General features: G+C 61.7%; 5 protein-coding genes and 1 non-coding gene across 6 annotated transcripts in view; 1 reads left to right on the top strand and 5 right to left on the bottom strand.

The window, feature by feature from the left end:
- LINJ_03_0670 (conserved hypothetical protein) overlaps positions 1-2511 on the top strand; it is a gene marked incomplete at both ends in the record, with an annotated part of 6633 nt that extends 4122 nt beyond the window's left edge. Inside the window, one exon of the mRNA XM_001462762.2 lies at positions 1-2511. This exon is cut by the window's left edge and continues 4122 nt beyond it. Within this exon, the coding sequence (XP_001462799.1) occupies positions 1-2511 (2511 nt within the window).
- A 781-nt stretch (positions 2512-3292) lies between these two features.
- LINJ_03_tRNA1 lies at positions 3293-3365 on the bottom strand. The gene has a single exon. It is a non-coding gene; the product is annotated as a tRNA-Lys (tRNA).
- A 1406-nt stretch (positions 3366-4771) lies between these two features.
- On the bottom strand, positions 4772-5632 carry LINJ_03_0660 (hypothetical protein; the record flags this gene model as incomplete). The annotated part of the gene is made up of 1 exon (XM_001462761.1): positions 4772-5632. The coding sequence occupies one exon, from the start codon at positions 5630-5632 to the stop codon at positions 4772-4774; it is 861 nt and encodes a 286-aa protein (XP_001462798.1).
- A 10321-nt stretch (positions 5633-15953) lies between these two features.
- Positions 15954-17654, bottom strand: LINJ_03_0650 (conserved hypothetical protein; the record flags this gene model as incomplete). The annotated part of the gene is made up of 1 exon (XM_003392160.1): positions 15954-17654. One exon carries the CDS (start codon positions 17652-17654, stop codon positions 15954-15956), a length of 1701 nt encoding a protein of 566 aa, XP_003392208.1.
- A 1003-nt stretch (positions 17655-18657) lies between these two features.
- On the bottom strand, positions 18658-21054 carry LINJ_03_0640 (conserved hypothetical protein; the record flags this gene model as incomplete). The annotated part of the gene is made up of 1 exon (XM_003392159.1): positions 18658-21054. The coding sequence occupies one exon, from the start codon at positions 21052-21054 to the stop codon at positions 18658-18660; it is 2397 nt and encodes a 798-aa protein (XP_003392207.1).
- Positions 21055-22635: 1581 nt separating this feature from the next.
- On the bottom strand, positions 22636-25305 carry LINJ_03_0630 (hypothetical protein; the record flags this gene model as incomplete). The annotated part of the gene is made up of 1 exon (XM_003392158.1): positions 22636-25305. One exon carries the CDS (start codon positions 25303-25305, stop codon positions 22636-22638), a length of 2670 nt encoding a protein of 889 aa, XP_003392206.1.
- Positions 25306-25503: the final 198 nt, after the last annotated feature.

Here is a 25503-nt window from a genome sequence, read left to right as displayed (position 1 = left end):
ATGCTCCTACCAGAGACGTACTTCCAGCAGGAGATCTACATTACACAGCAGCGCGCGCGGCAGTACGAGGCGGACGTCAAGAACGCCTTCGCGTACTGGGTGTACCTCAACAAGGGCCGCGACGCCGATGGACTCGAGACGCTGTCGGAAGGGGAGGCGGTCGCCTTCAACACCGACATGCGCGAGCTGTGCGAAACGATCCTGCAGACCTTCTCGCAGCGCCTGCGCGAGGACGAGGCGCAGCTGGACAAGTACGCGACGGATGCGGCGCTGAAGCCGGAGGGGCGGCCAGTGGACACCTCGGCAGTCGAGGCTGAGGCCACCGCGAGCGACACTGCCATGGCAGCGACGACGGCGATCGCGCAGCCCCGCACGGCCTTCTTCCCTGAGTCGAAGGAGTTCATTGCTGACAACATCATCAGCGTACTGCGGGAGCTGAACAGTCGTGACATGGGGCCCACGATCGTCTTCACCTTCGAAGGCGAGGACTGCGACGACCTCACGAAGGCCATCATCGCCCGCCTCGAGGATGCGGAGGCGGCGTACCGGCAGACGGAGGAGTTCGCGCAGTACAAGGCGACCATGGAGCGCAAGGCTGCCGCGGCCGAGGCGGCGCGCAGGCAGCGCGAGTCGACGCTGAAGCAAAAGAAGCTGACGACGGACGACGGCGGTGAGGTGGACCGGGCGGACCGCGACGTGGACAACAACATGAACGACGACGAGGACTACGTGGTGCCGGATGTGCTGCCGGAGTTCACGTTCATTGGGCAGTACTGCACGGTCGACCCGATTGTGGTGAAGGAAGCGGTGGAGGAGTGCATCAAGCGCGGTGACACGCTCTGCGCCCGCGCCATCCAGCGCGGCGTTGGCATCCACCACGCCGGTGTGAAGGGTAAGCTGCGTCGCATGATGGAGATCCTCTTCCGCGGTCGTCACTGCGGCGTCATCTGCGCCACAGAGACGCTCGCCCTGGGTGTGCACAGCCCGTGCCGCTCCGTCGTTCTCGCCGGCGACCACGTGCTGCTCAACACGACGCAGTTCCGCCAGATGATGGGCCGCGCCGGTCGCCGTGGGCTCGACTACCTTGGCCACCTCATCTTCCTCAGCGTCAGCATGAAGAAGATTACGCGCCTCATGACGAGCAGCATGACTGTGATCAAGGGCAACGTGCAGGTGGACCCGATAACGCAGCTGCGCCTGATGCAGCTCTACGACTACGCCCGCCACCGCGATCTCAAATGGGCGGAGGAGTGGAGCCGGCGCGCGCTGGGTATGGCGGAGCGCCTATATGTCAACCCCCTCTTCTTCGCCGGGCGGGCGGCGATGGAGGATGGCAACATGGAGCCCTTCACGGTCGAGTTCGCGCAGATGCTGCTCGGCTTCCTGCACCGCGAGGGGTTGCACTTCAAGGACCGGCCCTCCTCGCTCGGTTCCCTGCTCGTGGACGCCATGTACGTGTTCCGCAACGCGCAGGTCGGCGCCGAGGGCTTCGCGTTCATCTCCATGATCACGCGCAAGGTGTTCGCCAAGGCACGCCTGGCGCGCCGCTTCCGCTATCTGGCGCCGTCCGACGACGCGGTCGTGCAAGAGGCCAAGGCGGAGCTCCTCGCGTACCTCTTTTCCGTAAACAAGGTGTGCGGGGTGCCGCTGGAGCTCCACCGCTCTGCGCTGAGCGACCCAGCCGTGATCGAGCTGTGGTCCGGCCGCCGCGTGGCGAAGCAGCACCGCGTCGTGCTGGCGCCGCTGGACGTCTGCTCGCCGGCGACGAAGCCGTTCAGCTACGTGTCCGTGTTCCGCATGATCTCCGCCTTCTATACGTACCTCGCCAGCACGCTAAAGGAGCCGGCGGACACGCGGCTGCCGTACATGTGCGCCAAGACGAAGAAGAAACACTGCATCTTCGGCGGCACGTCGGACATGCCGCTGATGGCGAAGTTGAAGGAGACGGCCGAGCCGTACGCCGCCCGTGACCCCTTTGTGGCCATCAGCGGCTGCGGCGACCACTTCGTGCACAGCGAGGACCTCGTCACGACGCTGCGCCGCGGCCTCTTCTGCGACCGCCGCATGCTGCCAGTGCTGGACCTGACGGACGGCTGCCGCCACGATGGGGCGCAGGTGCTGATCAACGCCTGCATCACCGACTTTGTGCGCTGCAAGGCGCAGATCGACTCGGTCCGCTCGAACTTCCGCTTCACCCTGCTCGAGGAACTGAACGGCCTGAGCCAGTCCGAGAGCTACGCCGTGCTGAACCAGACGGAGCGGCTGCTGTCGAACATATCGGGGCTGACGCGAGACGACAAGTACACGCCGCTGCAGGTGCTGAGCGCCCTCTACCCCGAGCGCGAGCGTGGCGAGAACGTCGCCGAGGAGGACCTCAAATTCTACGCGGGCACGCTAGGCGTGATGGACTTTGCCAGCCAGCTGCACGAGCTGCGGCCGCACATTGACAAGGAGCTGGCGATGGTGCAGTGGATGGCCCGCATCGCCGAGATGCGACGCGCAAAGAAGTAGTAGTAGTAGTACGGCGTCTTTTGGTGTGTGTGGTGGAAGGCGATGGTGCTGTGAGGCTGATGGGCCAACACGTCAGCTGCTTGCTCGTCGGTTCGACCGAACTCCGCCTATGCTCATTCGCCTGCCGATGTGAATGCTCCCTGTCTGCCGCGCTCCTCCTCCACCGTTGTTATGCGTCGTCGTCGGTGAAGTCTTATCTTGGGTGTTTCTAACGCCGTTGTGGATGGGGCGGCGCAGGGCCCCGGTCCTGGTCGCGACTTGGCCAGCTCCTTATTAGTAAAACATGCTTTCTAACGATATGTCGGTGCGTGTGTGACGCACGAGTGATCCCGCCCTGAGTCGCGCTACTAATCACCCAAGCCCTCGAGCCAGGCAGCCGATGGACGCGCACAGAGACACACGCGCGTCCATCGGCAGCACACTCGTCCCCACCGCCGCCGGTCACCTGCAACCCCCGGAATCGTGCGGGCCGCGCGCGCCGCCGGCGCAGCGACCCCGCGCGCAGGGAGGAAGGGAGAGGGCGAGAGCGGCACGGCGGCGACGCACGCCCCGCATTCCAAGCCCCCCACCCGCACCCCCACCCCGGCCCAAAATGCCGCGCGCCGCCGCCGACCCCCCACCACTTCCCTGCCTTCCCCCAACCCCCCCACCTCCCCCACCGCCCACCGCCCACAGGACCGCCGCCGCCACCGACGCGTGGCCCCACAAAAACGGCGGCGTGCGGCCCCGCCGAAGCCCCCCCCCTTCTTCTCTACTAAAGGGGGTCCGGCCGGGGAAAAAACGCACTCCGTGGGGATCGAACCCACGACCACACGGTTAAGAGCCGTGCGCTCTACCGACTGAGCTAGGAATGCTTCGCAGAGAGGAAAGCAGCGAAGTGGTGCTGTGGTTCGTCTCGACAAACACCGCCACTTCTCTGAACGGGGCCGGGGACCCCCACCCCCGCTCGCCATCGCCCAGCGCCGCTCGGCACCGCATGGCCTCTCGCTTCGTGGGCGCGGCCGTGGGCAGAAGAGACGTTAAGAAGAGCGAGGGTAACGCTTCAGAATCCGAACTCGCGGCGGCGTAATGTCAACAAAGACCTTCACCTGATTGCCTGTGCGGCGCTCCCGGCGTCCCTGGCCGCCTCGACGCGCGGACACCCCACAGTCGACTGTGCGTGGGTGGTGGTCCCTCCCCCTCCCGTAGTGTCGCGATCTTGCATGCGTCACACCGAAGCGAAAAAGGAAACGCACACCTCAATCGCTGGCCGCCGCGGGCCTCGGGGAACCCCCGCGACACCCACGCGGAGACGGAGCGCATCCGGAGGGCAACCGTTTGGGCATCATCTTTGATCCTTTCGCGGAGAGAGACAACACATACGACGGAAAGCGGCATAACCGCCGCACACACGACACGCCGTTGGGGCAATGGGAAAACGCACGAAAGGAGAGAGGTTGCTCGACTTCTCTTTTCTCGAGACACTCCTGCCCGTGCCATGGGCGTATTCATGCGTACCTGTCAAGCGCTCATTTGGACGCGCGGCATGCACACAGACACGTATACGCACCCCCCACCCCCATGCAGCACCCCCCAGCGATGGCGAGTCGTCGATGCGACACGCCACCTGAAGCGCAGAACAAATTCTTTCTCCAGCGCGTCCACACCGTCTCGCTGCCATACATCCCACCAGGAGCTCAAACGCCGCGCGAGCCACCCGGCCCTGCCCCACAGCACCCCATCGCGTGGTGCCAAGCAGCCGTAGACGCGCGCGTTACCGCTCGTCGACCGCCCCAGAGTCCTCTCGGCACCGCCTCTGCCTCGAACTCCACCCACCCAGCTCATAGCCGCTCCCCCATCATGTGGATGGCACAGACGTGCTCACTGTCGCAGACCACTCCGACACCACGCCGTCCAAGACCCCACCGCCGACATCCGTAGAGATGAGGCGCTCTGATCCCTCTGTGCCGTAGACACTCCACCTTGGCCACCAGCAGGAAGTGATTCGGCATTTGGCAAGGGGATAGGAGGGCGGGGCTGCCTGGCCTCCCTATTCACAGAGAGTGGGGGCACTGGGCTCTGAGATGCCACGCACTGAGAGGTGTGCCCCGCCGTCGTGAGGGAACGCGGAACGGATGCACTAAAAGAGAGCAAGGAGGTGCCAAGAGCAGAGGCATCATCTACGTCGCGGCGACGCTAAGGAACGCCGACAACCGAGATCGACAGGCCGAGACGCTGGAGACAGCGGAAGAGCGCACACGCAGTACAAGGCGCCTGCGGCTCATCTACTCGCGTAATGCTGCTCGATGGTGGCGGCGAACCCGTCAAACGACCTGAAATCCTTCGCCACACATGAGACTTTGACGCCATGCTTCGCTGCAAACCCGGCAGTGTATGGGCCAAAGCAAGCCACATCGATGTTCATCAGGCACCGGGGCGAGCGGCGCAGCAATACAGCGATCTCGCCAGCACTGGCGAAGGCGACGCCGCGAACACTCCCATTCTTCAGCGCTGTAACGGCGGTAGAGACGGCCTCTTCGCTCACGGGACGCGTCACGTACGCGTCGACTCGCACCACCTTCATCCCCATTCCCTTGAGCTGGTCGACAAACCGCGGCACCACATCCGGTTCCGCGAAGCCCTCCACACACGGCGCCAGCACGGCGATCGTGCGACCCTCCGCGCGGCCACTCTCCGCCAGCTTTGCGGCGATGCCAGCAGGGCTCGGTTCATCTGGGCATATCGCCGGGCGAATGCGCAGCCGCTCGAGAACGTAATCAGCGTCCTTGCCGATCGCAGCCAGAGCGCACTTGGCGAGAACCTTCACTACGGTCGTTGCCCGCCTGTCCTCGTTCACCGCGGGTGCGCTGCCGGCGCGCTCCGACACTGACTCACCGCCGCCGCCGTATCGGTGGTCCAAGGCAGCGCTCAACGAATCAACGGCGCACCGGCTGCAAAAAGCGATGTAGTCGATGCCGTTGAGGTCCTGCTCCAGCAGTGCCCGCATGTCTGCCGTGTCCGGTGTCGCGACGGTCTCGATCACCGGAACCGCCATAGGGATTAGGGAGCGTGCCTCCAACGCCTGCGCGAAGCGCTTCGAGTACACCTCAGGCGCGGTGATCAAAATTTGGTGTGACGGCATGGAAGAGTAAAAACGAGGCCGCGCGAATAGGTACGAAGAGGCCGTGAGTGCGCCTCCCCTATCCAGCTCATGTGCAACAGGAGGTCTCGCTCACCTGCCGTTGATGCAGCACCTGCGCGATGCCAAGTGAGCAGGCGCCCGCTAGATAACGTACCAAGTGTAATAACAAAAAGAGAAGGTGAAGGAGAGAAGGTAGGAGAAAGAGACACGTGTATGGAGGGTCACCTATTCGTGTGAAGTGCAAGCTAACTGTTTCTCGAAACGGTAACAGTGATCGGAGTAAAGCGGCACGCGATGGGCGCTACGTATGGTGTGCGTGCCGCGTTGACGCCTATGCTCGCGTCACTTCGAGCAAGGAATCCACGGTACGCTTCACACGCCGCTCCGCGAGCACGCACCACTGCCGCTACTGCCCAGATGCTGCGTGATATAGAGCGCAGCCCTTTTTTCTCTTTTATTGTGCGTCTGTTGAAGATAGCTTCTCGTCTGAGAGTCGGCGGCAACGGAGCACACGTCAGCACAGTTATCCTCATGCTCTCTAGTGAAAAGCATCGATCAGAGGCAATAGCTGAGTACCCGCTCCTGTGTGTCTAAGCTACCGTGCGTGTTATGGGGATTGTGCGCTAGGCCTGCTGCACATTACCGCGTCAACACTGTTCGTTGTGGTTTGCTCGCACCAAACGCTCGTCCCTCCTATGCTTCGCAGCCTCCTTTTCCAGCGGCGTTAAGCGTAGGTGAGACTTGAGTGTCATGCGATTCTGCGGAACTCCTGTGCTGTCTACAGCAGTGCCTTGACTTACGCTGTTCGGCAGCAATGTGACTGAGAGGTGCGTCCCACAGCCCCACTACCCTGACTAGAACCAGCCGTAGTCACCGTCATATCGCGCTCACAACCAGCGAAATGAGTCGCTGGGTGTACAAGGAAGCTGCTTCCTATCGCGCTCCGCTTCAGCTGTTGGAGCGCTGCAACAAAGCAAGATAGAGCACATGAAAAGCGCACAGTCGTCGCTCACTGAAATTCATCACCGCATCCTGCACACATGCACACACACAATATATACATATACATACGCGCACGCACTGGCCTCGTACTCAGTGGAAGAAACAAGGCTGCCTTGCAAGTATCTGGCACCAAGGAAGACAAGACCAGCGCTGAGTACCAAAGACCCAGAAGCCTCTAAAGGCCAGAACCGAGTGCAGGCAAGATCACCCCTCAAGATCTTGACCCCTGCTAAAACTTGCAGCTCCGAAACTGCGAGCACACATGCGCATATGCACAGCCGACTGCAATCTTTCATAGAAAAAAAAAGACTACACTGGTAGCGAGAGAGACTTGCACACGTCTGAACTTTTACCATAGCACACTGTTGTGCTTCACAAGTGCCCGACGCCCCATGATGGGGCAGGGAGGTATACAAAAGCCCCGGAGAGAGCGAGCCTCTGAGACCAGCATGCCCCACCTCCTTTCTGAAGCTGATCTTTGTATCCTTTCTGGGACATCGATTGCGCCGAAACACAAGCCGCGCATCGTCATTGCCTCGCTCCAAGGCGCTTTCAGGTGAAAGTCATTGTGGCGACTGGCAGCCTGAAAGTTCGTGTCGGACGCACGGGTGGCGATGGCACTGACAGTGTGCCAAATGATTCAGTAGCAGCTGGGCTGAAGCAATGGAGAAAGCAAGACGAGTGACCGGATGAAATGACACTGCACCTGGTGTGTCTAGCTGTAGGTGGCAACAATATGTTAGCCATTTTGTAAGGGGTAATCATCTCGCAGGCAAAAGCAGCAGCGCCATGATCAAGCCCCTCCGCAAAAGCGGCGCAAAACATCCTAGACACGAGCACACGCTCTTAGCCACTGGCGGTGATGCGGAGGTGGAACGGCACCAGTACCTCGCTTAGGAGAACCAGAGAAGCCGTCGCTGCAGAATCAAAGGACGTTGAAGCGGGTCACGGAACACGTCACTCGCACAACCGTACGCAAAACAACGAGGCACATTGTGGGTGCAGAGTGCTAGTCACATGAAGAGACGTACACTAGCGTATACGAACAGAAAGCCACGCCAAAGACACGGTTTGCGTGATGACAACTTCATCTCCCGATCCAGCACAGTGCGTAATGAAAAGCCGGTTATTCGGCAGCCACTCAGCACGCCGATACAGCGTGTGACGCACTTAACTGTAAGGATGCAAACGGCGCACGTTGTTGTCAGCGCAAGGTCCTCCAGATCAAGCCGTTGAGCTCAAAAAGTATAACGCTCCCATAGAGAAAAAAAAAACACTGTGGGCAGACGAGACATCTCGAAGAGACAAGCGACATCAGTAAGCAGCGACCGGCACATAAAAGCAGGCAGTGCGTGCTCCCACACACTTCGAGCTTCTGTCACAAAGCTTTGAGTACAACCTGGAAACCACTCCCCGAGCAACCCTTCATACAAACACCGACCTCGGCTCAGTAAGTCCTGAGGGCGTTTCGTTCTGACTCGACACTTTCAACCCTTCCCCTCTTCTTCAGCATGCCCCTTTTCCATCAAGACTCTTGCACGAGCTCAAAAGGCTCGATGTGGATGCCGTGACAAGAAGCGAAGCACCATCGCCTGGCCCACTCGAAAAAAGAGGGCCGTTGTGGCATGGGTCGTGTATGCCTTTCGCATACTTCCGCGAAGAGTCTATCGTTGTGGGGGTCCTACGATACTTTTGGCACAAGAACACTTATTCAAGATAAAGTAGAATAGTGAGGTTTTTGCAAGTAATTAGCTCGAGATCTGAAAAGAGAATGCACTTGGCTGTGTTAGAAACCCTGGGCAAAGCGAGCACCGCCAAGTACCACTAAACAACGCAAGTGGTGGATACAGTGACGTGGTGCTCTGAAACAGCGCGTTGCGACCGTCGTGAATCAGGAAAGCTCAGTTACATCACCTCCAAAAGAAGAGCTTCGTGGAGAAACCTCCCACAAGGCTAGACTCTCCCGAGCAATCTACTCATGCATCCCAAAGAGTGGCCTCCTAGGATAGACCGACTCGAGAAAAAAAGCTTGAAAGTTCCCGTTAACTCGACTTCGCAGTCTCAGTGATAGAGACAGGACCTAATTGACAACCAGAAATACAAGAGATTCCAAGCATAAGTAATCGTATCGGTGACTGCGAGTACAAGGATGATAACAATCGGAGGGAAAGCGACCGAAGACGGCACATAAACGACCGCAGGCGCGTTTACCACCCTTCACAGACCATCTCGCAGCGCGTGAGAATGCGAAAGTGAAAGCCGGGAAAAGCAAAAGCGTGCAAGAATTCGAGTTGAGCAGCACGGCATGGATGCGATTAAAATCTCGTGATTAGATGTAATCCCCTTCACAGAGATACACTTTAGCAACAAAACGCCCTCCCTACCACCTTTTTCTCTGATAATCACTCAACACACCAAGCGCTTCAAGACGCACGAATAATCTTAAGAATTGCCCGCCCTTACCGATCAATGCATGCAGCCATTGTAAACACGAGGGAGAGTTGTGTGAGGATTTCAGCTTCGACATCCTTTGTGTCCGCAGTAGCTCCTTCGAAGTCTCACGGGAGATAACCTGCATCCGTCTCTTGCTCACGAGTGCTTCTGACCCGAAGCGCCTACTCGCGGCGTTCTGGGCCAACTGCTTTGTTTCCACAGCACCGTGCTACTTCGTCGTGACCTTTCGAAGCATTCCATCTTCCCCACTTGGCTGCCAGTCCCCCCCCCCACATGCCTTTTAGCCTGCAGACGAAACCGCCGAAGACAGTAACCACCACCATTTGCTACTTCGACGCTAACATCGAAAAGTGGAACGGAGGTTCCCTTCAAACGCGCTGTCCTATCAAACTCCTGTGCAAAGCCTACTGCTGTCGAGCATCGTCTCACTCGGAAGCATGCCAAAGCACACCGCGCCACACACTAAGATTCAACACCCGACGGAAGGCGTCTTGCTGCCCGAGGCCGCGGCACGCACAACATCGTCCAAGCTACCCTTTCATCGCGCCCACCCACCGCCATAGGGCACGAGCCTGCCCCCGTCCCGCCGCACGCCCCACCGCGTGGTGCGACGTAGCCGTGGACACGCGCATTAGAGTAAAAGAGCTCCCCCCCCCCAATCATCTGGGCACGACCCCCGCCGCACACTCAAAACACCGCCCCGCGGGTCACCTTTTAACTGCTCCCCCACCATGTTTGTCGCCAGTCCCAGGGTATCCCCCTCGGGGTGGCGCAGGCTCCTCACAGTAGCGGGAAGTGTACGGGCTGGGTTGGGTACGTTCGAGTCTCGCTTGCACGCTGCCCATCACATAAATGACGAAACCGCCCCCACTGTCGCACGCCACCCCGACGCAAAGCCATCCAGGACCCGACCGCAGACATGAGTAGCGATGAATCACTCTGGCTTTCCGATGTTGCAGGCACCTCCCCCCAGCCACCGGCACAGAAGTGATTCGGGATTCGTGGGGGTAGGGGCTGCTTTGCTTCCCAAAAGCGAACCGGTGCACCGGGCCCTTGGAAACCACAAACCGAGGCGCTCCACGTCGTTGGGGGATCGAAGCCCCCAGCGCATCCGAGCAAGCCACGCCTTGCCCCCGCCACAAAGCCCACCACCGCGCGCCCCAACACAATCGGGGCACAGAAAAACACGGAACAACCCCGCAAGACCCCATCAAACCCACTTCGAAAGAAACGGCGACCTCCTTTCACGAAACCCAAAAAAACCCACCCCTAAAAGGCACGCAAATGCCCCCCCCCGCCCCCCACACACGCAGAACCCCACGACAGAGCCACCAAGGCAATCAAACATGCACGTCATGCAAAAAGACCCCGGCGACATGACCCGCCCAACCGGCACGGGCAAAGGGTTGGGCGAACAGGTTGGCGCGCGTGGCCCCAAGCGCCGCCAGCGCCCAAAGGAGAGCCCAGGAACCCACAACACCCACCAAGGCCGCCCAAGCCGCGCAAAAGCCGGAGACCGAACCCCCGGACGGGATACAAAAACCCGCCCGCGACGCAGCACCGAGCAAAGCAAAATGAACAACATACGGCGCCTTGGGGTTTGGGCCACCAGAAAACAGAACAGCCCGGGCCTGAAAGGCCCCCCTTTACGGCACGAAGCGCCCACTTTCCACACAAGCATAACCCTACACAGCATCCGCCAAAAAAACGCCACGGGGCGGAATGGCCGCCTTTGTTTTGCCTGCGAGCACGGTGTTTCCGGCGGAGGGTAGGCTCTGGCCTGGCGCCGCTTTTAGCGGCCCCGCCGGTGCCCTGGGGCGGCCCCAGCGGCGAACCCCAGCCCCGCCCAAAAGCGGGGAAAGGGGCGGGGCGCGGCGGCGCGGGGCGGGGTGGGCCCAGGGGCGCGGTCCGGCCCTCGGCGCGCGGCCCCGGGGCCCGAAAACCCGCGCCACCAAAAAGGCACCGCAGCGCACCGGACCCCCCGAAAAAGACCAGCCCAAGCCCACCAGCGCCCACCGCCCGCGCCGCGACCCCCAAAGCCGGCGCGGCCGCAAAGCGTTTCCCGATCCCCACACGGGTCTTTGTAATGCCACAGGGGCGCCCAAAACAGAAATGGCCCCAAAAAAATTAACGACGCCCATCTTGGGGTAAAGAAATTAAAGGGTTTTCAGCAGCCCACGCAACCGCAAACAGCGCCCCCCCCCGCCTTTTCCCGGGGCGGCTCGTCACGACGCCCTGTTTATACCAATTTCGGAAATCTGCGCACTGTTTCGCGTCTGGCTGTTGCAGCGGTGATGCTGTTAAAACACCCGCGGGAAAGCGAAAGGCCCAGCAGCAGCCCACACAAGGCGCCCCCAAGCGTTTCAACCCGACGCCGGCAACAAGGCCGCAAGACCGCCAGAATAAAACTTTCAAGCGGGAAAGCGGCCCTGATAGGAGCAAAATGGTGTAAAAGAGCGGTTTCTGCACCCCATGGATGAAAATGTCACTAAGAAGTCAGTTGTTTTTTAAATGCGTTCTGGTGCTCAAAAGAATGCCGCCCGCGGTGTTGTGCCAGGGCGCCCTTTTCCATCCCGCCTGGGGCCTGGCCGGGGACACGGCCCTTCAAAAAAAAAAAAGCAGCTCCCACCCCAGCACCGTATCACCACCAAAAAAGAAACCCGCCGTTGCAATGACGACTTCATGATCACGGATGCTTTTATCTGACGCTAATATTTTGAAAGTCAAGTTTTTGCACCACAGACACCGTTAAGCGAATTCTGGCCAACAGAGCCCCGAACCCCTGGCCCGCCCCAAAGCCCGTAGGCGCATTGTTCCGCCAAAGGGGCAAAGAGCCTACTAGAAGCCAGAAAAGATGAGAGGGTGGCGGCCGGCGTTCGATATCTGCTTCGCAATAAAAAAAGTCTGCCAACAGAGATTTCAAACCCCTCAGTTTGCACCCCGCTATTTATGCCAGGCCCAAAAGGCAATGCCCCGCAGGTGGTTATTAGAGAAACCTTCGCGCAAGGCCAAAAAGGCAAGCCCTTCTCCCCCAACCAAAAGGGTTGCGAGAAGCCCCCTCATCCCACCATTTCTCTCTTCGCCCACCCCTTTTTGTCACCGCTTGGGTTGTGCAGCCCGGCGCTTGTTCCCAAGATCACTTCTTGCATTCATAAATGGGAGGGGGGGTTGGCTCGCATTTTTGGCGGGCGTTTTCTTTTTTGTTTTTGGTCGGGCCAGCCGGCACCCCCTTTCGCCGTTCGACCCCCGGCCGTTTCCAACAAGTAGCAAACCATGGGGCCTTGAAAAGGAGGAGTGGCGCCGCAGAAGCCTTTTTGAAAGCAAAAGGCTGCGCGTTTCGGCTTTGAAAAAAGCCGCCCCACAACCCGCCATCGCCAGCCCGGCACCGCCCCGCTAACCACCCGCGTTTTGCAGGCGACAAAGCCTCTCTCAGCCCCTTGCTGTTTAGGAGGCCGCCCCGATGGCCGACGGCAAAAATGCGCTCTTTAGGAAGGCCCCCCTGTTACCCCCACTGCCGTGGGATGCGCCGCGAGGCCGCCAAAACAAGGTTTGTTTGCGCCAGTGGTATGCCGTGTCTGGGCCTGGCGTTTTCCTGAAAACAGAAAGCCAAGGGGATGGGCTGTGGAGAGCGGTTTTGGCCTGCGGGTTTTTCCGCCGCCCTCAATTAACCCCCCAAAGGGGGGTGCAGGCACCGCAGGGGGCCCCGCCCCCCCCCCCCCCCCGCATGGCGCGGCGCACGTGGTGAACAGGCCCCCTCGTGCAGGAAAAAAAAATTGTTCGCGATGCCGCCTTTTTGGCGTGACAATAGGGGCCGGGCGTGTCTGCAGGTATCGCCCTTCATGGGTCGCTTGTTTTGAAACGGGATCCGTTTTTCCTTTCCTTGGTGGGCGCATGCTTTTTTCTTCTGGGTCCACGCCCGCCGGCGCCAAAGGCCCCGGCCCCCGTTTGTGGCCGCCCCGGCCCACCCGCCGCCACAAATGCCCCCCCCCCCCCGCCGTTTCCCTCCCCCCTCCACCGCCCCCGGCTGCGCCCTCTTCGGCGCTTTTTGCAAAAAAGAGCGTCTTAGGCGGGCGGGTTATCCGGCACCGCTTCCCCATCGCCACCGCACCCCGAGGCCCAGCCAACCCACACCCCAAGGACGGCCCCTGAAGCCCACAACCAAAATTCCCGGAGGCGTCCCTTTTGAAACTACACATTTTTGCGGCCACGCCGGACGCCACAGATGCCCGAAATATCCCTATTTTCACCAAAGTGGTGATGCTTTAAAAACGCATCGGGGGGCAAAACCCGCCCACACCCCCGAACCACAGCCCAACTGCGCCAGCGGCCGTGGTCGCACCCGAGCCCGCACCAAGCGCCACGACGAGCCCGGCATGTTTTTCCGACCACCAGCCATGCGCAGCCACATTCCGCGCGTTCCCCAAACCGCAATACCAGTTGTGAGGGTACCAATGACGGCATGACGCGGGCTTCGCCGCAGAAAACGCGGCGCGCGGTCTGCTTGGCTTACCCCAAACCTTTCCTGCCCTCACCCCCCCCCTTGCGAGCTGCATTGCGCGGGTCGAACGGGGCCGGCAACCTTTCAGAAGTTGCACTGTGAGTGCGACCCCCCCCCTGCGAAGAGTCTCCTGAGCACCTGTGCCGTGAGGGTCTGCGGGGAAAATGTCGCTATGGGATCGCCGGTGCCGGTGCCGCAAAGGTTGCCCTAATAGCCCCCCTCTCCCGGTTTCTGTGTGGGCCATTTGTCCTTCCAGACCCACCCACCCTCCTTTTCGAGAAAAAGCCTAGCCCTCTCCCACCGCCGCCGCGAACTGCCCGCAACACCCCTCTTTCGATTGTTCCTAGCTTGTTGATGGCTTTGGCCGTTCGCCCAGGATAGAAAGATCCGGGGGGGGGTTGCCGGTGGAAAGGGCGTGTGGGCCACCGGGGGGGGGGGCTTGCGCGCCCAAGGGGTCGCGATTCGACCGAGACAGGGCCCCCAGATTCGGTTGCCGCGCGGACGGGCGCGAAGAACAACTTGCGCATGAAGCGCCCAAAGGTCACGTGTGGTACCTTTTTGTTTTGGCGGTTGGGATGGTCACCCCCGGAAAATACATGTGTGCGCCTTTGCCTGTCAAAAAACCTCTTGGCGCGTGGGGTTCTTTTGCCGCGTTTTATACGTTTCCTGGTGCTGCTAAGCCTTGTTGCGCAAATGTTTTCTTATTCGCGTGTTTTAAGGGAGGGGGCGTGTGGCAGAAATACGGCACTCACGCCTTGCCGGTGTCTTCTCTCTGCCGCTTTTTTTTTAACGGCTGCAACGCGGGACGCGATCAAGCAAGGCGCCAAAAAAAAAACATCTTTTGGGCCTTTCTTCGGGGGGGGGGTGTCTGCCCACCCTTTTTTCACACATTACGGCTGCGGGGGGGGGGCCTTTTCTGTTGGCCGCGCCCGTCTTTTCGCCAGCGGTGTTGGGCGCGTTTTTTTTTTCGCACACCTGGTCGAGGGCCCGGCGGTTTGTTTTCATTGGCGGGATGGGCGGGGCGTTGAAAAGCTGGTTAGCGGCTGGCGGCCGCCAAAGACCCCGCTCAGCTTAGCAACGAGGATCGGCTTGTAGCACGAGGTTTTTTTTCTACTTTAGAGGGTGTGCGGCGCCTTCGTTTTTACGGGTGTGTTTCGGTCTGGGGCGCTACCTGGGCGTGTTTGCGAGGTTTTCGATGATGTTTTTTTTTCATTGGCGCTCATGTGTGCTGGGCGGGTTGTTTTTTTGCACCGTTAAACTTTTCGGAAAATAAGGCAGGCGGTGCCGGCGTGCCCTTTGTGTGGCTTTTGGTTTTCCGGGCGTGTTTCCACGGCGCGGGGCGGCGTGCGCCGAAAGGGGGCTGTCACGATTCTTTTTCCAGCTGCGCCTTGGGTCGGGTGGGGGCTGGTCTCTTCATCGGCTTTGCGGAACCGCGGTGGGCGCGTGCTTCTCTGAGGGGAAAAGCGGCTCTTGTGACGAGGGCGGTCTTTGAAACGCAAAACGCCCACCGTCGCTCCAGCCCAGCATCCCCCCCCCCCTAGCGGGCCAGGTTGCCTTCATCACGCCTTTGGCGGCCGCGGTTTCTGGCGGTGCCTTGCGCAGCCCTGGCGCTGTTGGGCGGTGGGGCCTTTTGCCGTGGCCGGCCTCCAGCCTCCGCCCCCGCAGAGGAAACGCGGCGGGCATGCCGCCACGGGGGTTGGCCGTTTTGCCGCCCTGCGGTGTCTGGGCGTCGTGCGGCGTTCGCGCCGGACGCGTGGAAGACGGACGCCTTGCTTCCCCAATTCGTTGAAGTTGTAGGGAAATGGGTTTTGGCGCTCGCGGCGGTGTTCGCAGAGATGCTTTCAGAGAAGGGCGGGTGTTGTGGGTGTGAAAATTATTGTTTTCCGGGGCGTTTGCGCGCGGGGGGGGGTCTGGCCCCCCCCCCCACCGCCCCCGCGGTGCCGGGCCGCGCCCGGGGGGCCGGTCCCTGGCGGGCGCTTGCCGCCTCCAGCCTGGCGAGCGGGGCCCCGGCACGGCCCGGGGGAGGGGGCGTGGCCGGCGGGTTTCGGGGAGGGGCGGGGGTGGGCGCGTTGGGGGGAAATAGTTGCCAGCGTTGCCCTTTTCCTGCGCGCCGCCTGTGCGGGGCTCTCGGGGCGTGCCGGGTTCTGTGTTTCGCCGGCTCTTTGGCATGTGCGGTGGGCGGGCGGGCCCAAAAGCGGCCCGGGTCGATGGCGTTGTTTGGCTGGCTGGTGGGCGCGCTTTTCACTGCTGTGTTGTTTTTGGTGTTGAACGTTGCAGTGATTAGTGGAGGTCACGTGCGCGTGCGTGTGTGTGTGTGTGTGTGCCTGTCGCGGGCCGCTGGGGGAGAGGGAGTGGGTGGGGGCTCTTTCACGCACGTTCGCTGAGGAGGCTCATGATAAGTTGCGTGGCGAGGTCGAAGTTAACAGAACCTTCGATGCAGTGCAGGGCTGGCGCGGTGCCGTCAGCGAGGGACTGGGGCTGCGCCGTGTCCCACTCATCTGCAAGAGCGCCTGCGAGCCGTGCGGGTGCGTCCTGCGGTGCGTCGTAGACCGTGCGCAGGAGATGATGCCCGTGAAACATGTAGTCGTGTGCCCGCTTCAGGAGCTCTTCCACGCCGCCGTCGTGCAGTGGGATCTTGCGAACCGCGTTGCGCACCGGCGTCGGCGACGTGCTGGCGAGCTCCTCCACGTTCCAGTCGAGCAGCACTACGCCTGCCAGGGTGTTTATGACGACGGGGTCCCACTGCGTGCTGGTGTCAGGCGAGGATGCTCTGTAGGTGTCTTCGAGTCGCACGCGGTACGTCTTGCTCATGTTCCACAGCACACCGTCGGTGTTGCGCAGGAAAGCGCGTAGGCCGGCCTCGCACTGGAGAAAGGGCGGGAGCTCCACGGCGGCTGCCAAGCCAGGGTTCGGCCGCAGGGTGCCCAACACAGCGCCAAGGCCCACGGTGATGTGGTGCGGCAGTGAGCACGCGAAGATGATCGGTGATGCGAGCCGCGCGCTGGCAGGGTCTAGCATGCGTCGAACAGGCATGCCAGATGCGAGGAAGAAGTGTTCCACCGCCGTCAGCCGCACACCGCCGTCGCCGCTCGCGCTGCTGGACGCCTGGATCGCAGCCGCCGAAAGGCAGTGCAACGCCAGCGTAGTCTTCCCGCTGCGTCGGGGACCGACAACAAGGACAGAGCGGCCTGTGCCGGGGTGCGAGAGCACGGCGCCGTTCAGCCACACGGCGCGGTAGTTTGACAGAAGCCCCGCCCCGAGCGCCAGCTCTGCGATGCGGAGGTGATGCGCGGCCGCATCGTGCGGCTGCTGTGTCCCATCCAAGGTGGCGCCTGATGACGCCGGCATGGACGGCACGACTGCTGCCGCCTCGCCGAAAAGGCACCACCGATCCAGCAACGCACTGGCCGCGTAGAACGGCGATAATTCAACGGGCGGCAGCTGACGACCGAGTGCCATCGCCGTACGCCGGGTGTCGAGAAGCGAACCGGTCGTCACACCGGTGTGGGCAGTGAGGCGCTGCGCGACGAAGCCGTCCAGCAATGGCTGCTGGATCCACTTCACTGGTGAAGGGTACGCCGCACCCGGTGGCGGCGCCGGGACAGTCCCTACCGCCGCTGCGTGGTGGTAGGCGTACGTCTCGCCCCGCAGGACACCTTCCGTGTGCTGCCTTGCCTCTATCGCGATGTAATCGGGGTAGCCCAGCGGCGGTGCTGGCGGGCCAACGTGGGCACTGACGCGCGTGCTGGCCAGTACATGCGTCGCGGTCGTCGCTGGCGGCGTTGGGCCGGCCGTCCTTTGTGCACTAGCGTCGCACCCAAGAAGAAAAGGGTCGTACTCGCGCTGCCACCACTGCAGCACCGCGCTGCTGTTCGTCGCCAGCTGGACATCCACAGACGCCGGCGCTGACGGACATGACGACGGCGGGTGCGCCACACGACGTACGGGGAGTCGCAACGTCGCGTGCAACGGCGTGGGCATCTGACGGTCGCACAGTGCATTGTAGTGGAGCTTCTGCCACTGCTGGAAGGACCGTGCAGCGAGACGCTTGTGCCCCTTCCCGCGCATCGGAGCTGAGGGAGGGGGGATCGGCTTGGCCGCACTCGGCGTGTAGGCACATGTGCCAGTGAGGAGAGAAGACAGAGAGGAGCGAGTAGCAGCAGCGCGTGACCACCGCGGTAAGAGCAGGCTTGCGTGGACATACGCACCACGGCCAGCGTGTGCCGCTGAAGTTGATGGCGACATCGACGAAACACGCACGCACGCCGTTTTTCGCCGTCTTCTAGGACAGAGCGAACAGGTCTTGTAGGAGGGAGACCCAGTCTGCCGATGCGCGCCCACATGGCCCGCGCCCGTGCACACGAGACACATACACACGCGTACACTAAAGCACACGAATAAGAGGAGGTGGAGAGGACGCGTCTGTAAGAGGCCACACAGAGGCGAGCGTGCAAGCACCCTTCACGACGTGGCGAGCGGTGTGCTCCGTGACCCCTCCACCTCCACCCCCCACTGGCCACCTTCCGACGTTTTGCTCGCCTCGCCGTCGCCAGAAGACGCTCCATCGGGTGCTACTGCTCAGCCCTCCCCCCTCCCCCTGCTACACCTTCTTATTAGGTTTGTTCGTCGGATGGGTATGGCGGCATGTTGCGTGCGTGTGTCTGGGGACGGCATCGCTCTCCTTAAGGGCGAGGGAGAGGGAGGGAGGGAGGGAGGGAGGGAGGAGGAGGAGAGCGCTCCGGTGGATGGGACAAGCAACGAAAAGAGAAGGGGGCGATGCGCGCCTACGCTCGCTCACCCCCCCCCCAAAAAAAAACACACACACAGTCACCGGACACATGCTTCTTACATAACGACACCCACACTCTCGAACACCAGCAGGGGGTTTCAACACCTCTCCTGCCCTCCGTCGACGCACACGCACCCTTCCACTGGATCGCTTGGCTCACATATATATATGTATAGAGAGAGAGAACTTCTCTGAACACACCGGCACATACATACTCGTGGGCGCGCCGAGAATCACTTTACCCCTCACCACTCACGCACCCGTACAGGTCTGCGCGCCATCTCACCCCTGTATCGTAACGTGATGTGGCGCCTCGTGCGACGACGGACGCACGCGCAGCTCCTTCATCTTCAGCTCGTACTCCGCTTGCACCTTCTCGTCATCCGTCATCTCTTCCCACATGACGTAGATGAGAGCTGCGACACACAGGAAGAAGATGGCGATCATGTTGTAGTACCAGGGGGAGTCGCCGTCCACCTGCACGTTCCAGCTCGGCACAATGACGAGCATGAGCGCTGTGACGGGCGAGGAGAGCTGGGTAACGATGGAGCACAGGGCGGCGCTATAGTGGTTCAGGTAGGCGCACCCGACGTACGTGAAGACGAAGCCGAGCGTGTACAGGAAGCAGTAGAGGAAGTTGTCTCGGATTGTAAAGACACAGCGGATGCCCTCGGCGAAGTTGTCCAACGTCGCGCTGACCGTTTCGCTGTTGCCCCACCACGGCAGCGCGTCCGCCGGGAGCAGGCACAACGTGAAGCACAGCTGTATCACCGTCTCACCCGCCAGCATGACGAGCTTGACGATGGTGTCCTCACCTTGGTTGTAGCGCACCGTGAACATGGTCTGCGTCGGCAGCGGCGGCGCGCCAGTCGCGGTCGGACGCAAGTATTCACCGTCCTCAACACCACTCAGGCTATACACCGCACCATGCACGTTCACGAGACTCGTAGCGGGCTCGCCTGGCGATGCTGCAGGGGCGGTGGCAACAACACCACCAGCAGCGCCATCGGAGCTGTCGCTTGTCACCGGCTCATGCGCCTCCGTGCTGTCCCCCACAGCATCATCGTCGTTGACATCTACGGAGTTGGGCTTCACCGAGTTTGCTATCTTCGTCTTGGCGTGCCTGGCAGGTCTTGCGCCGCGCAGCTCTTCCTTGCCGTCCTCCTCGTCCTCGAGTCCACCCATCAACGCGCGGCCGTCGTAGCGCGCGATCGATGACGCCGCCTTTGCACAGTCGACGTCCAGAGGCGAGGCGGGGCCAGCGACCACGTCGGCGCCACCCCGGAAAAATGTGTCGGAGGTGTCGGGCGTGACCTCGTTGCTGCCCCTCACCGCGGCGGAAACCGGTTCGGCGGCCTCCTCCGCGGTCGCCAGCCGCATGCGCAGCCACAGGACGAAGTTCGGGTCGTGGGTGTAGACGATCATGTACAGGGACTGCCACACGTTCATGAGCACGCGAAACGGCATGGAGAGGAAGAAGATGAGGATCCACCACTTGCCCTCGCCCATGTTGTGGTCCTTGATGAGGCCGTAGAGCGAGGCGGCGAGGATGCCGCATATGGTGAGCACAAAGACGGAGACGATGTAGACGTTGGCGTAGCGGCGCGTGTCGTGCAGGATCCACTTGCAGAGGAATACGGCGTAGAGGGGGCAGAGGTTCGAAAAGAGCGCCTGCAGCACCTCGGAGGTGTACGACGCGGCGTACGTGGCCAGCCAGCTGTTGAAGGCGTCGCAGAAACCGACACCGATGAGGATCACCCAGCCGTGCGCGTGCCTGGCGAAGCGCAGCGACGGCCGCCAGATCGCGGTGTAGGCGCCGAGGAGGAGCACAAAGAGAACGGCGAAGAAGATGCCCGGCACGGCGAAGGCGGTGTAGTTGCCAGGCGTCCCATCGGAGGGGAAGGAGATGAGCCAGAAGTTCAGCATCACGATCTGCATGAAGTTGCCGACCATGACGAGGGCGACGAGGAGGATAATCCACAGAATCTGCTTGAACGACATCTTGCACAGCCGCTCGCGGAAGGCGCACAGGGAGGGCATGACGACGGAGGCGGTGCGGCTCGGCAGCGAGCGGATAAGAGTGACGTAGTCGTTGCCCGCATCGTGTGCGGGCGCCGGTACCGTCACCGGCGACAACGGCGCGGCGCGGACCCTGGAGGCGAAGGCCATGTCGATAGAGCCGGCAGGGTCGTGCTGAGTGGCGGGTGCCGTGCTGCGCGCTGTCATCCGAGTCGCTGCTGCCGCCGCCGTCTCCTCCGCGCCAGGTGTACGGCACGGCTCCAGGCAAACCGACGTGATCGTTAGGGGGGATGCAAAACTGGACCCCCTGAGGAGCAGGTGGCGGAGCGGCAAAGACGCCAGGGGGTCGGAGAACCTGCGAAGGCTGCTGCCAAAGATCGGCGTCCTCGTCGTTGTTGTTTCGGCAGCGGCTGCGAGGACAATGGTGGCGTTGCTCAGGTCGTCTTCTTCGGGGAGAGGGCCATGACGCACGTCCCCGGACGCTGCAGCGGCTGCCGCCGCCGCCGCCGTGGCGCCGCTGGTGAGGGATGACTCCCGCGGCAGCTGCTCCTCTTCCCACGATAGCGCGCCAGCGGGGCGGTGGGTGTTGCTCGCGTCACCAGCCGTGCCCTTCACACCCAGCCCGAGCACTTCCATGTGCTTTTTGTGGATGGGGGACATGCTGAGAGGGGAGGGAGGAGTGCACACGCACACATAGGCGTCCGCAACGGAGAGGAACGCCACGCAGAGAGGTGCAGGTCGCAGAGCTCAACAGAGAGAGAGAGAGAGGTAAGCAGAGAGCGTGCAGGATCACACAGATGAACGAGGACGAGGGGGCTCTGTGCGGAGGTTACGCCGCGGACGCGGGGGGAGGCAGGGGAGTGGAGGGAGGGAGAGGCATCGTTTTCTTTTGTGGGGTGGACACAGCGGTGCGCACAGGCGCATGATGCCCGGGGAGGTGGGGAGCACCTCCGGAAGCTGGGCGATTTGTGCGTGGCTTTTGGGCTGGTGGTTCGGCCCACAACGTGGTCGTCAGAGGCCCACGCCTCAACGCGAGGCAGATGCGTGTGAGGTGTGGGCGAGGAGTCCACAAGCGATTAGAGGAGGCGGGAGAGCGTGCCTCGCGGCTGTCAAGGGGACAGAAGCAGAGAGGGAGTTGAGGGCGAGCACACGGCGTTGAGGCTTCCAATCGGTGAGGCTCTTGAAGGCCACGGCAGCTCATTTTTGGTTTCGATGATAGTCGCGTCGTCACCACCGTCAGATACGATCAGCGCTCAGGCACACACACACACACACACACACACACATGTACACACATCAGCGATGTGCCACAGCTGATGTCCAGAAAAGGTGGCGGCATGAACGATGATGAGGGGAGTAAAAGGAGAGGCGCTGCGAAACGCGTTGTGCATGCGGAAGGCCGCCTTTTAGGTGACGCGGGGTGCTCCAGCGCATCTGTGCGCGTATCTCTCTCTGTGTGTATGTGTTCGTGCGGATCAAAGACACGTGATGATGAAGAGCCCCCCCTCCCCTCGCGTCCTCCAAGCAGCCCGTCCTCAGGGCATGACCCAAAACCCCTCTGGCAACAACAACAGCGAACAAGACGCGAGCACTGCCGAAGTGAAGTGTACATGCGTGTCTACGAGCTCTATGAGAGTGACCGACCGCATTACCGTTGGGCAGATAGCCGTGGAAGAAAGGAGGACCGGCAGAGAAGAAGGGCGAGTGGTGGTGTTGGACGGCGATGATGCGCTCAGCAGCACGCGCCATACTTCGTGTGTCCCTCGACTTCTGCTTTCCTCCTGTGGGTGTGGGGGATCTACGAGGCTTTCATGGAGTGTGTGCACCCGCAGAGACACGCCCCAACGCGGCGACACAAAACACATGCACACAGAAACTTCAGGCAGCATATTGGCGGGCGAGAGATGGAGATGAAGTTTCTGTGTGTGTGTGTCGTTCTGGTACACACACACACACCACTGATATCCACAACCTTCCCATCTTCTCAGCATTGGCCTATTCTTCCACCACCACCACTGCCAACACGATCGACAAGTCCCATTAGCGACGATGACGCCGGCGCCGGCGCCCACAACTGGAGAGAACGGAAGAGCAGGGGCACACACTACGCGCAGGCCCACCTCTGGCGCCCTCTAAACAAGCCAACGCACTACCCACACGCATGTTGCCACAACGCTTGTCAGCCGTCGGAGGAGAGAGGAGGGGTGAGGGGTGGGTGGGTGGGCGATGCCTTCTGTTCTATCAGTGGCGGTGCGGTTGTCCGCTGGCCGAGGCATCCGACGCGTCTTGGTCGACCACGACAGCGTAATCGGACTGTCGACGACGGCGGTAGCGCCGCGATCGCGCATGGCGATGCTGGTGCTGCGGCTGCGACACGCCGGCCTGCGGTGTGGCGAGACTGCTGCCATTGACGTCGCTGTCGACTTCGTGGTACCGCTGGCCCTCTGCCGACGACGGCGCGTGTCGGGGCGACTGCTCCTGCATCATTGCCCACTTCAGCTGCATCTCGCCGACTGCCTTCTCCTCCACCGTCATTTCATCCCAGTAGACGTACAGGACGGTGCCGCAGGACAGCAGGAAGATGGCGAAGACGCTCACGTACCACGGTGAGGCGTCGTCGGTCATGTTCAGGGTGGGAAAGGCGATGAGAACGAGGGCCGTGATGGGGCCGGAGAGCTGGCTGACCATGGAGCAGAGGGTCACACTGTAGCGGTTGAGGTAGGCCGAGGCGATGTACACGAGTACAAAGCCTGTGCTGTACAAGATGCAGTAACGCATGTTGCGGGGGCAGTGCAGCACACAGTCGATGCCGTCGTCGAGGTTCTGCACGACTTCGCGGATCGAGTGACTGCCGCCGAACCATGGCAGGGCGTCCATCGGCATCAACACAAAGGCAAGGATAGCTTGGATAGTCGTGTCGGAGGTCAGCATGACGAGCTTGACGCTTGCATCCTCGCCGTGCAGGAGGTGCTCGCCGTGCGGGATGCGCGGGCGGTGCTGCTGGTGCGCCCACCCATCCGGCAAGGACCTAGACGCGGAGACGGCCGAGGGCTGCAGCGGCACCCGCTCCACCGCTTCTCCCGCCGCCGGGGAGGCGCAATGATGCGCGTCGCCGTGACTGTCTCTGGCGCCGTCCAGCAACGGCGTGCTCTGCCCCGGAGCACCCGCAGCCACATTATCGTCGCTTTCTTCGTATTCCGCCTCATCTGCGTGCTCGGCAAGGTAGACCATCAGCTGATCGTTGCTTGTGTACCGAATCATGTACATGGTCTGCCACACGTTCATCAGCACCGTTGGCGGGACGGAGAGAAAGAAGATGAAGCACCACAGTCGGCGGTCCAGCGCCACGGGAGATAGTGATGACGATGATCCGCCCGAAAAGATGGCGAGCAAGAGCTCCTTCACCCCGGCGTGACCACTTCCGCTGCTGTCCTCCGTGTGGTGATGGTGCGCCACGACGTAGTTGAACAGTGAGGCAAGCGCTACACCGGTCGCGATCAGAACGAAGCTTACCACGACGTACGGGTTGGCGTAGTCGCGCGGGTCCTTCAGCAACCACTTGGTGAAGATGGCAGAGTAGATGGGGACGAGGGAGACGAACAGCGCCTGAAGCACTTCCGGCGTGTTGGCGGCGGCGTAGATGGCCAAGGCACTGTTCAACGCGTCCATGGCCCCAATACCGAACAGCAGCCGCCATCCAGCCCACTCGCGAGTGAAGCGCAGGTTCGGTCGCCGCCACAGTGCGTACGTGATGAAGAGCACAACGAAGAAGGCGGGGAACAGTACGGCAGAGATGACGAAGGTGGTGTAGCTGCTCGCGAGGGCTTTCGCGTGCCCCCCGCTGCCGCTGCCGCTGCCACTGCTCGCGGAAGACGAGGACGCCGGCGCGATCTGCGGCTTCAGCTTCGTAGGAAACTGGTGGATCCAGAAGTTGAGGAAGATCACCTGAAACGCGTTGCCCACCAGCAGCATGACCATGAGCAGCACCACCCACAGAAACTGCAGGAGTGATGTGCTCTCCATACGCCGCACCACGAGCTCCACAAACGTCGGCGGCGGCCCCGTTGGCGACTGCGCGCTTCTCGACAGAAAGGCTGGCGCAGGGCCGTTGCCGCCAGCGGCGGGGATGGCGGGCCGTTCGGTCTCAGCCGGTGCTGCGCCAACATTGGCGCCTCCTTCCGGCGCCAGCGGCTCCTGCGGCGTGCCTCTGGCGAGCGGCGCCGACTCGCTCTGCCCGACCCCACCAACCATGTGTGCCTTGCCATCCAAAAGAGTGAAGCCGTGCGGAGCGTACGCCGAGAACTCGACCGCGTAGCTGGACCTGACTTGCCCTTGCCTCTGCTGCAGGTGCTGCGCGTGGTGCTCGAGCTGACCCGGTTGGACTTCGGCGCGGGTGCTTGGCGTTCTGTAGCCTACTGTCTGCGTCGTCGTCACGTCGATGGTATCGGTCGGTGTGTGCACCGCCACCACAGCGCTCAAGGAGCTGCGCGAGCCGTCGTCGCTGATGTCCGACGCGGTGCCGTACGACTTCACCGTGCATAACGGCAGAGAGCTCGGCTGCTGAAGCAGGGAGCCACCCACGTCCGTGCGCCGCGTCTCCGCTGCCACCGCCGCCTCGTACGCATCCGTGTGAGAAGCATGCGATGTGGAGGAGGCCGACGAAGCTAAAGGTGACGCCGCGAGAGAGGAGCTGGAGTGGCGACGACGTTCCCAGTACTGCTTCGGCTGCGGTGATCCATCTTGATGGAGTTGACGGGTGAGAGTGTTAGTTGGCGTCGAAAGTTGCTGGCAGGGGGATGGGGGGGAGACGGCGGTAGGATGGGGCAACGGCGCAGAGAAGCCCTGGCACGCGTTCGTCATCGCGGTCGTCGTCTTCGGCAACGATGCGTCCATCACCGCCATAGTGGCCATCACGAGAACAACAACAACAAAAAAGAGCAACGCGTGGAAAGTGGGGCACGCAAGCAAGATGGTAGTGATGAGTTNTATGCGCTCTAACCCGCCGTCCCAAAGTGAACACCGACAGCGGGAGGGAGGGGCGGGGGCACGCAGATGGGCGCGGTGCCCCCCCTCCACACACACACACACACACAGTCGAGGTATTCCGTT

Source organism: Leishmania infantum, chromosome 3 (genome assembly GCF_000002875.2).
Source record: "Leishmania infantum JPCM5 genome chromosome 3".
NCBI classification, from domain to species: domain Eukaryota; phylum Euglenozoa; class Kinetoplastea; order Trypanosomatida; family Trypanosomatidae; genus Leishmania; species Leishmania infantum.
The sequence above is the reverse complement of the archived record's forward strand: the minus strand, read 5'-3'. Positions and strand labels throughout refer to the sequence as shown.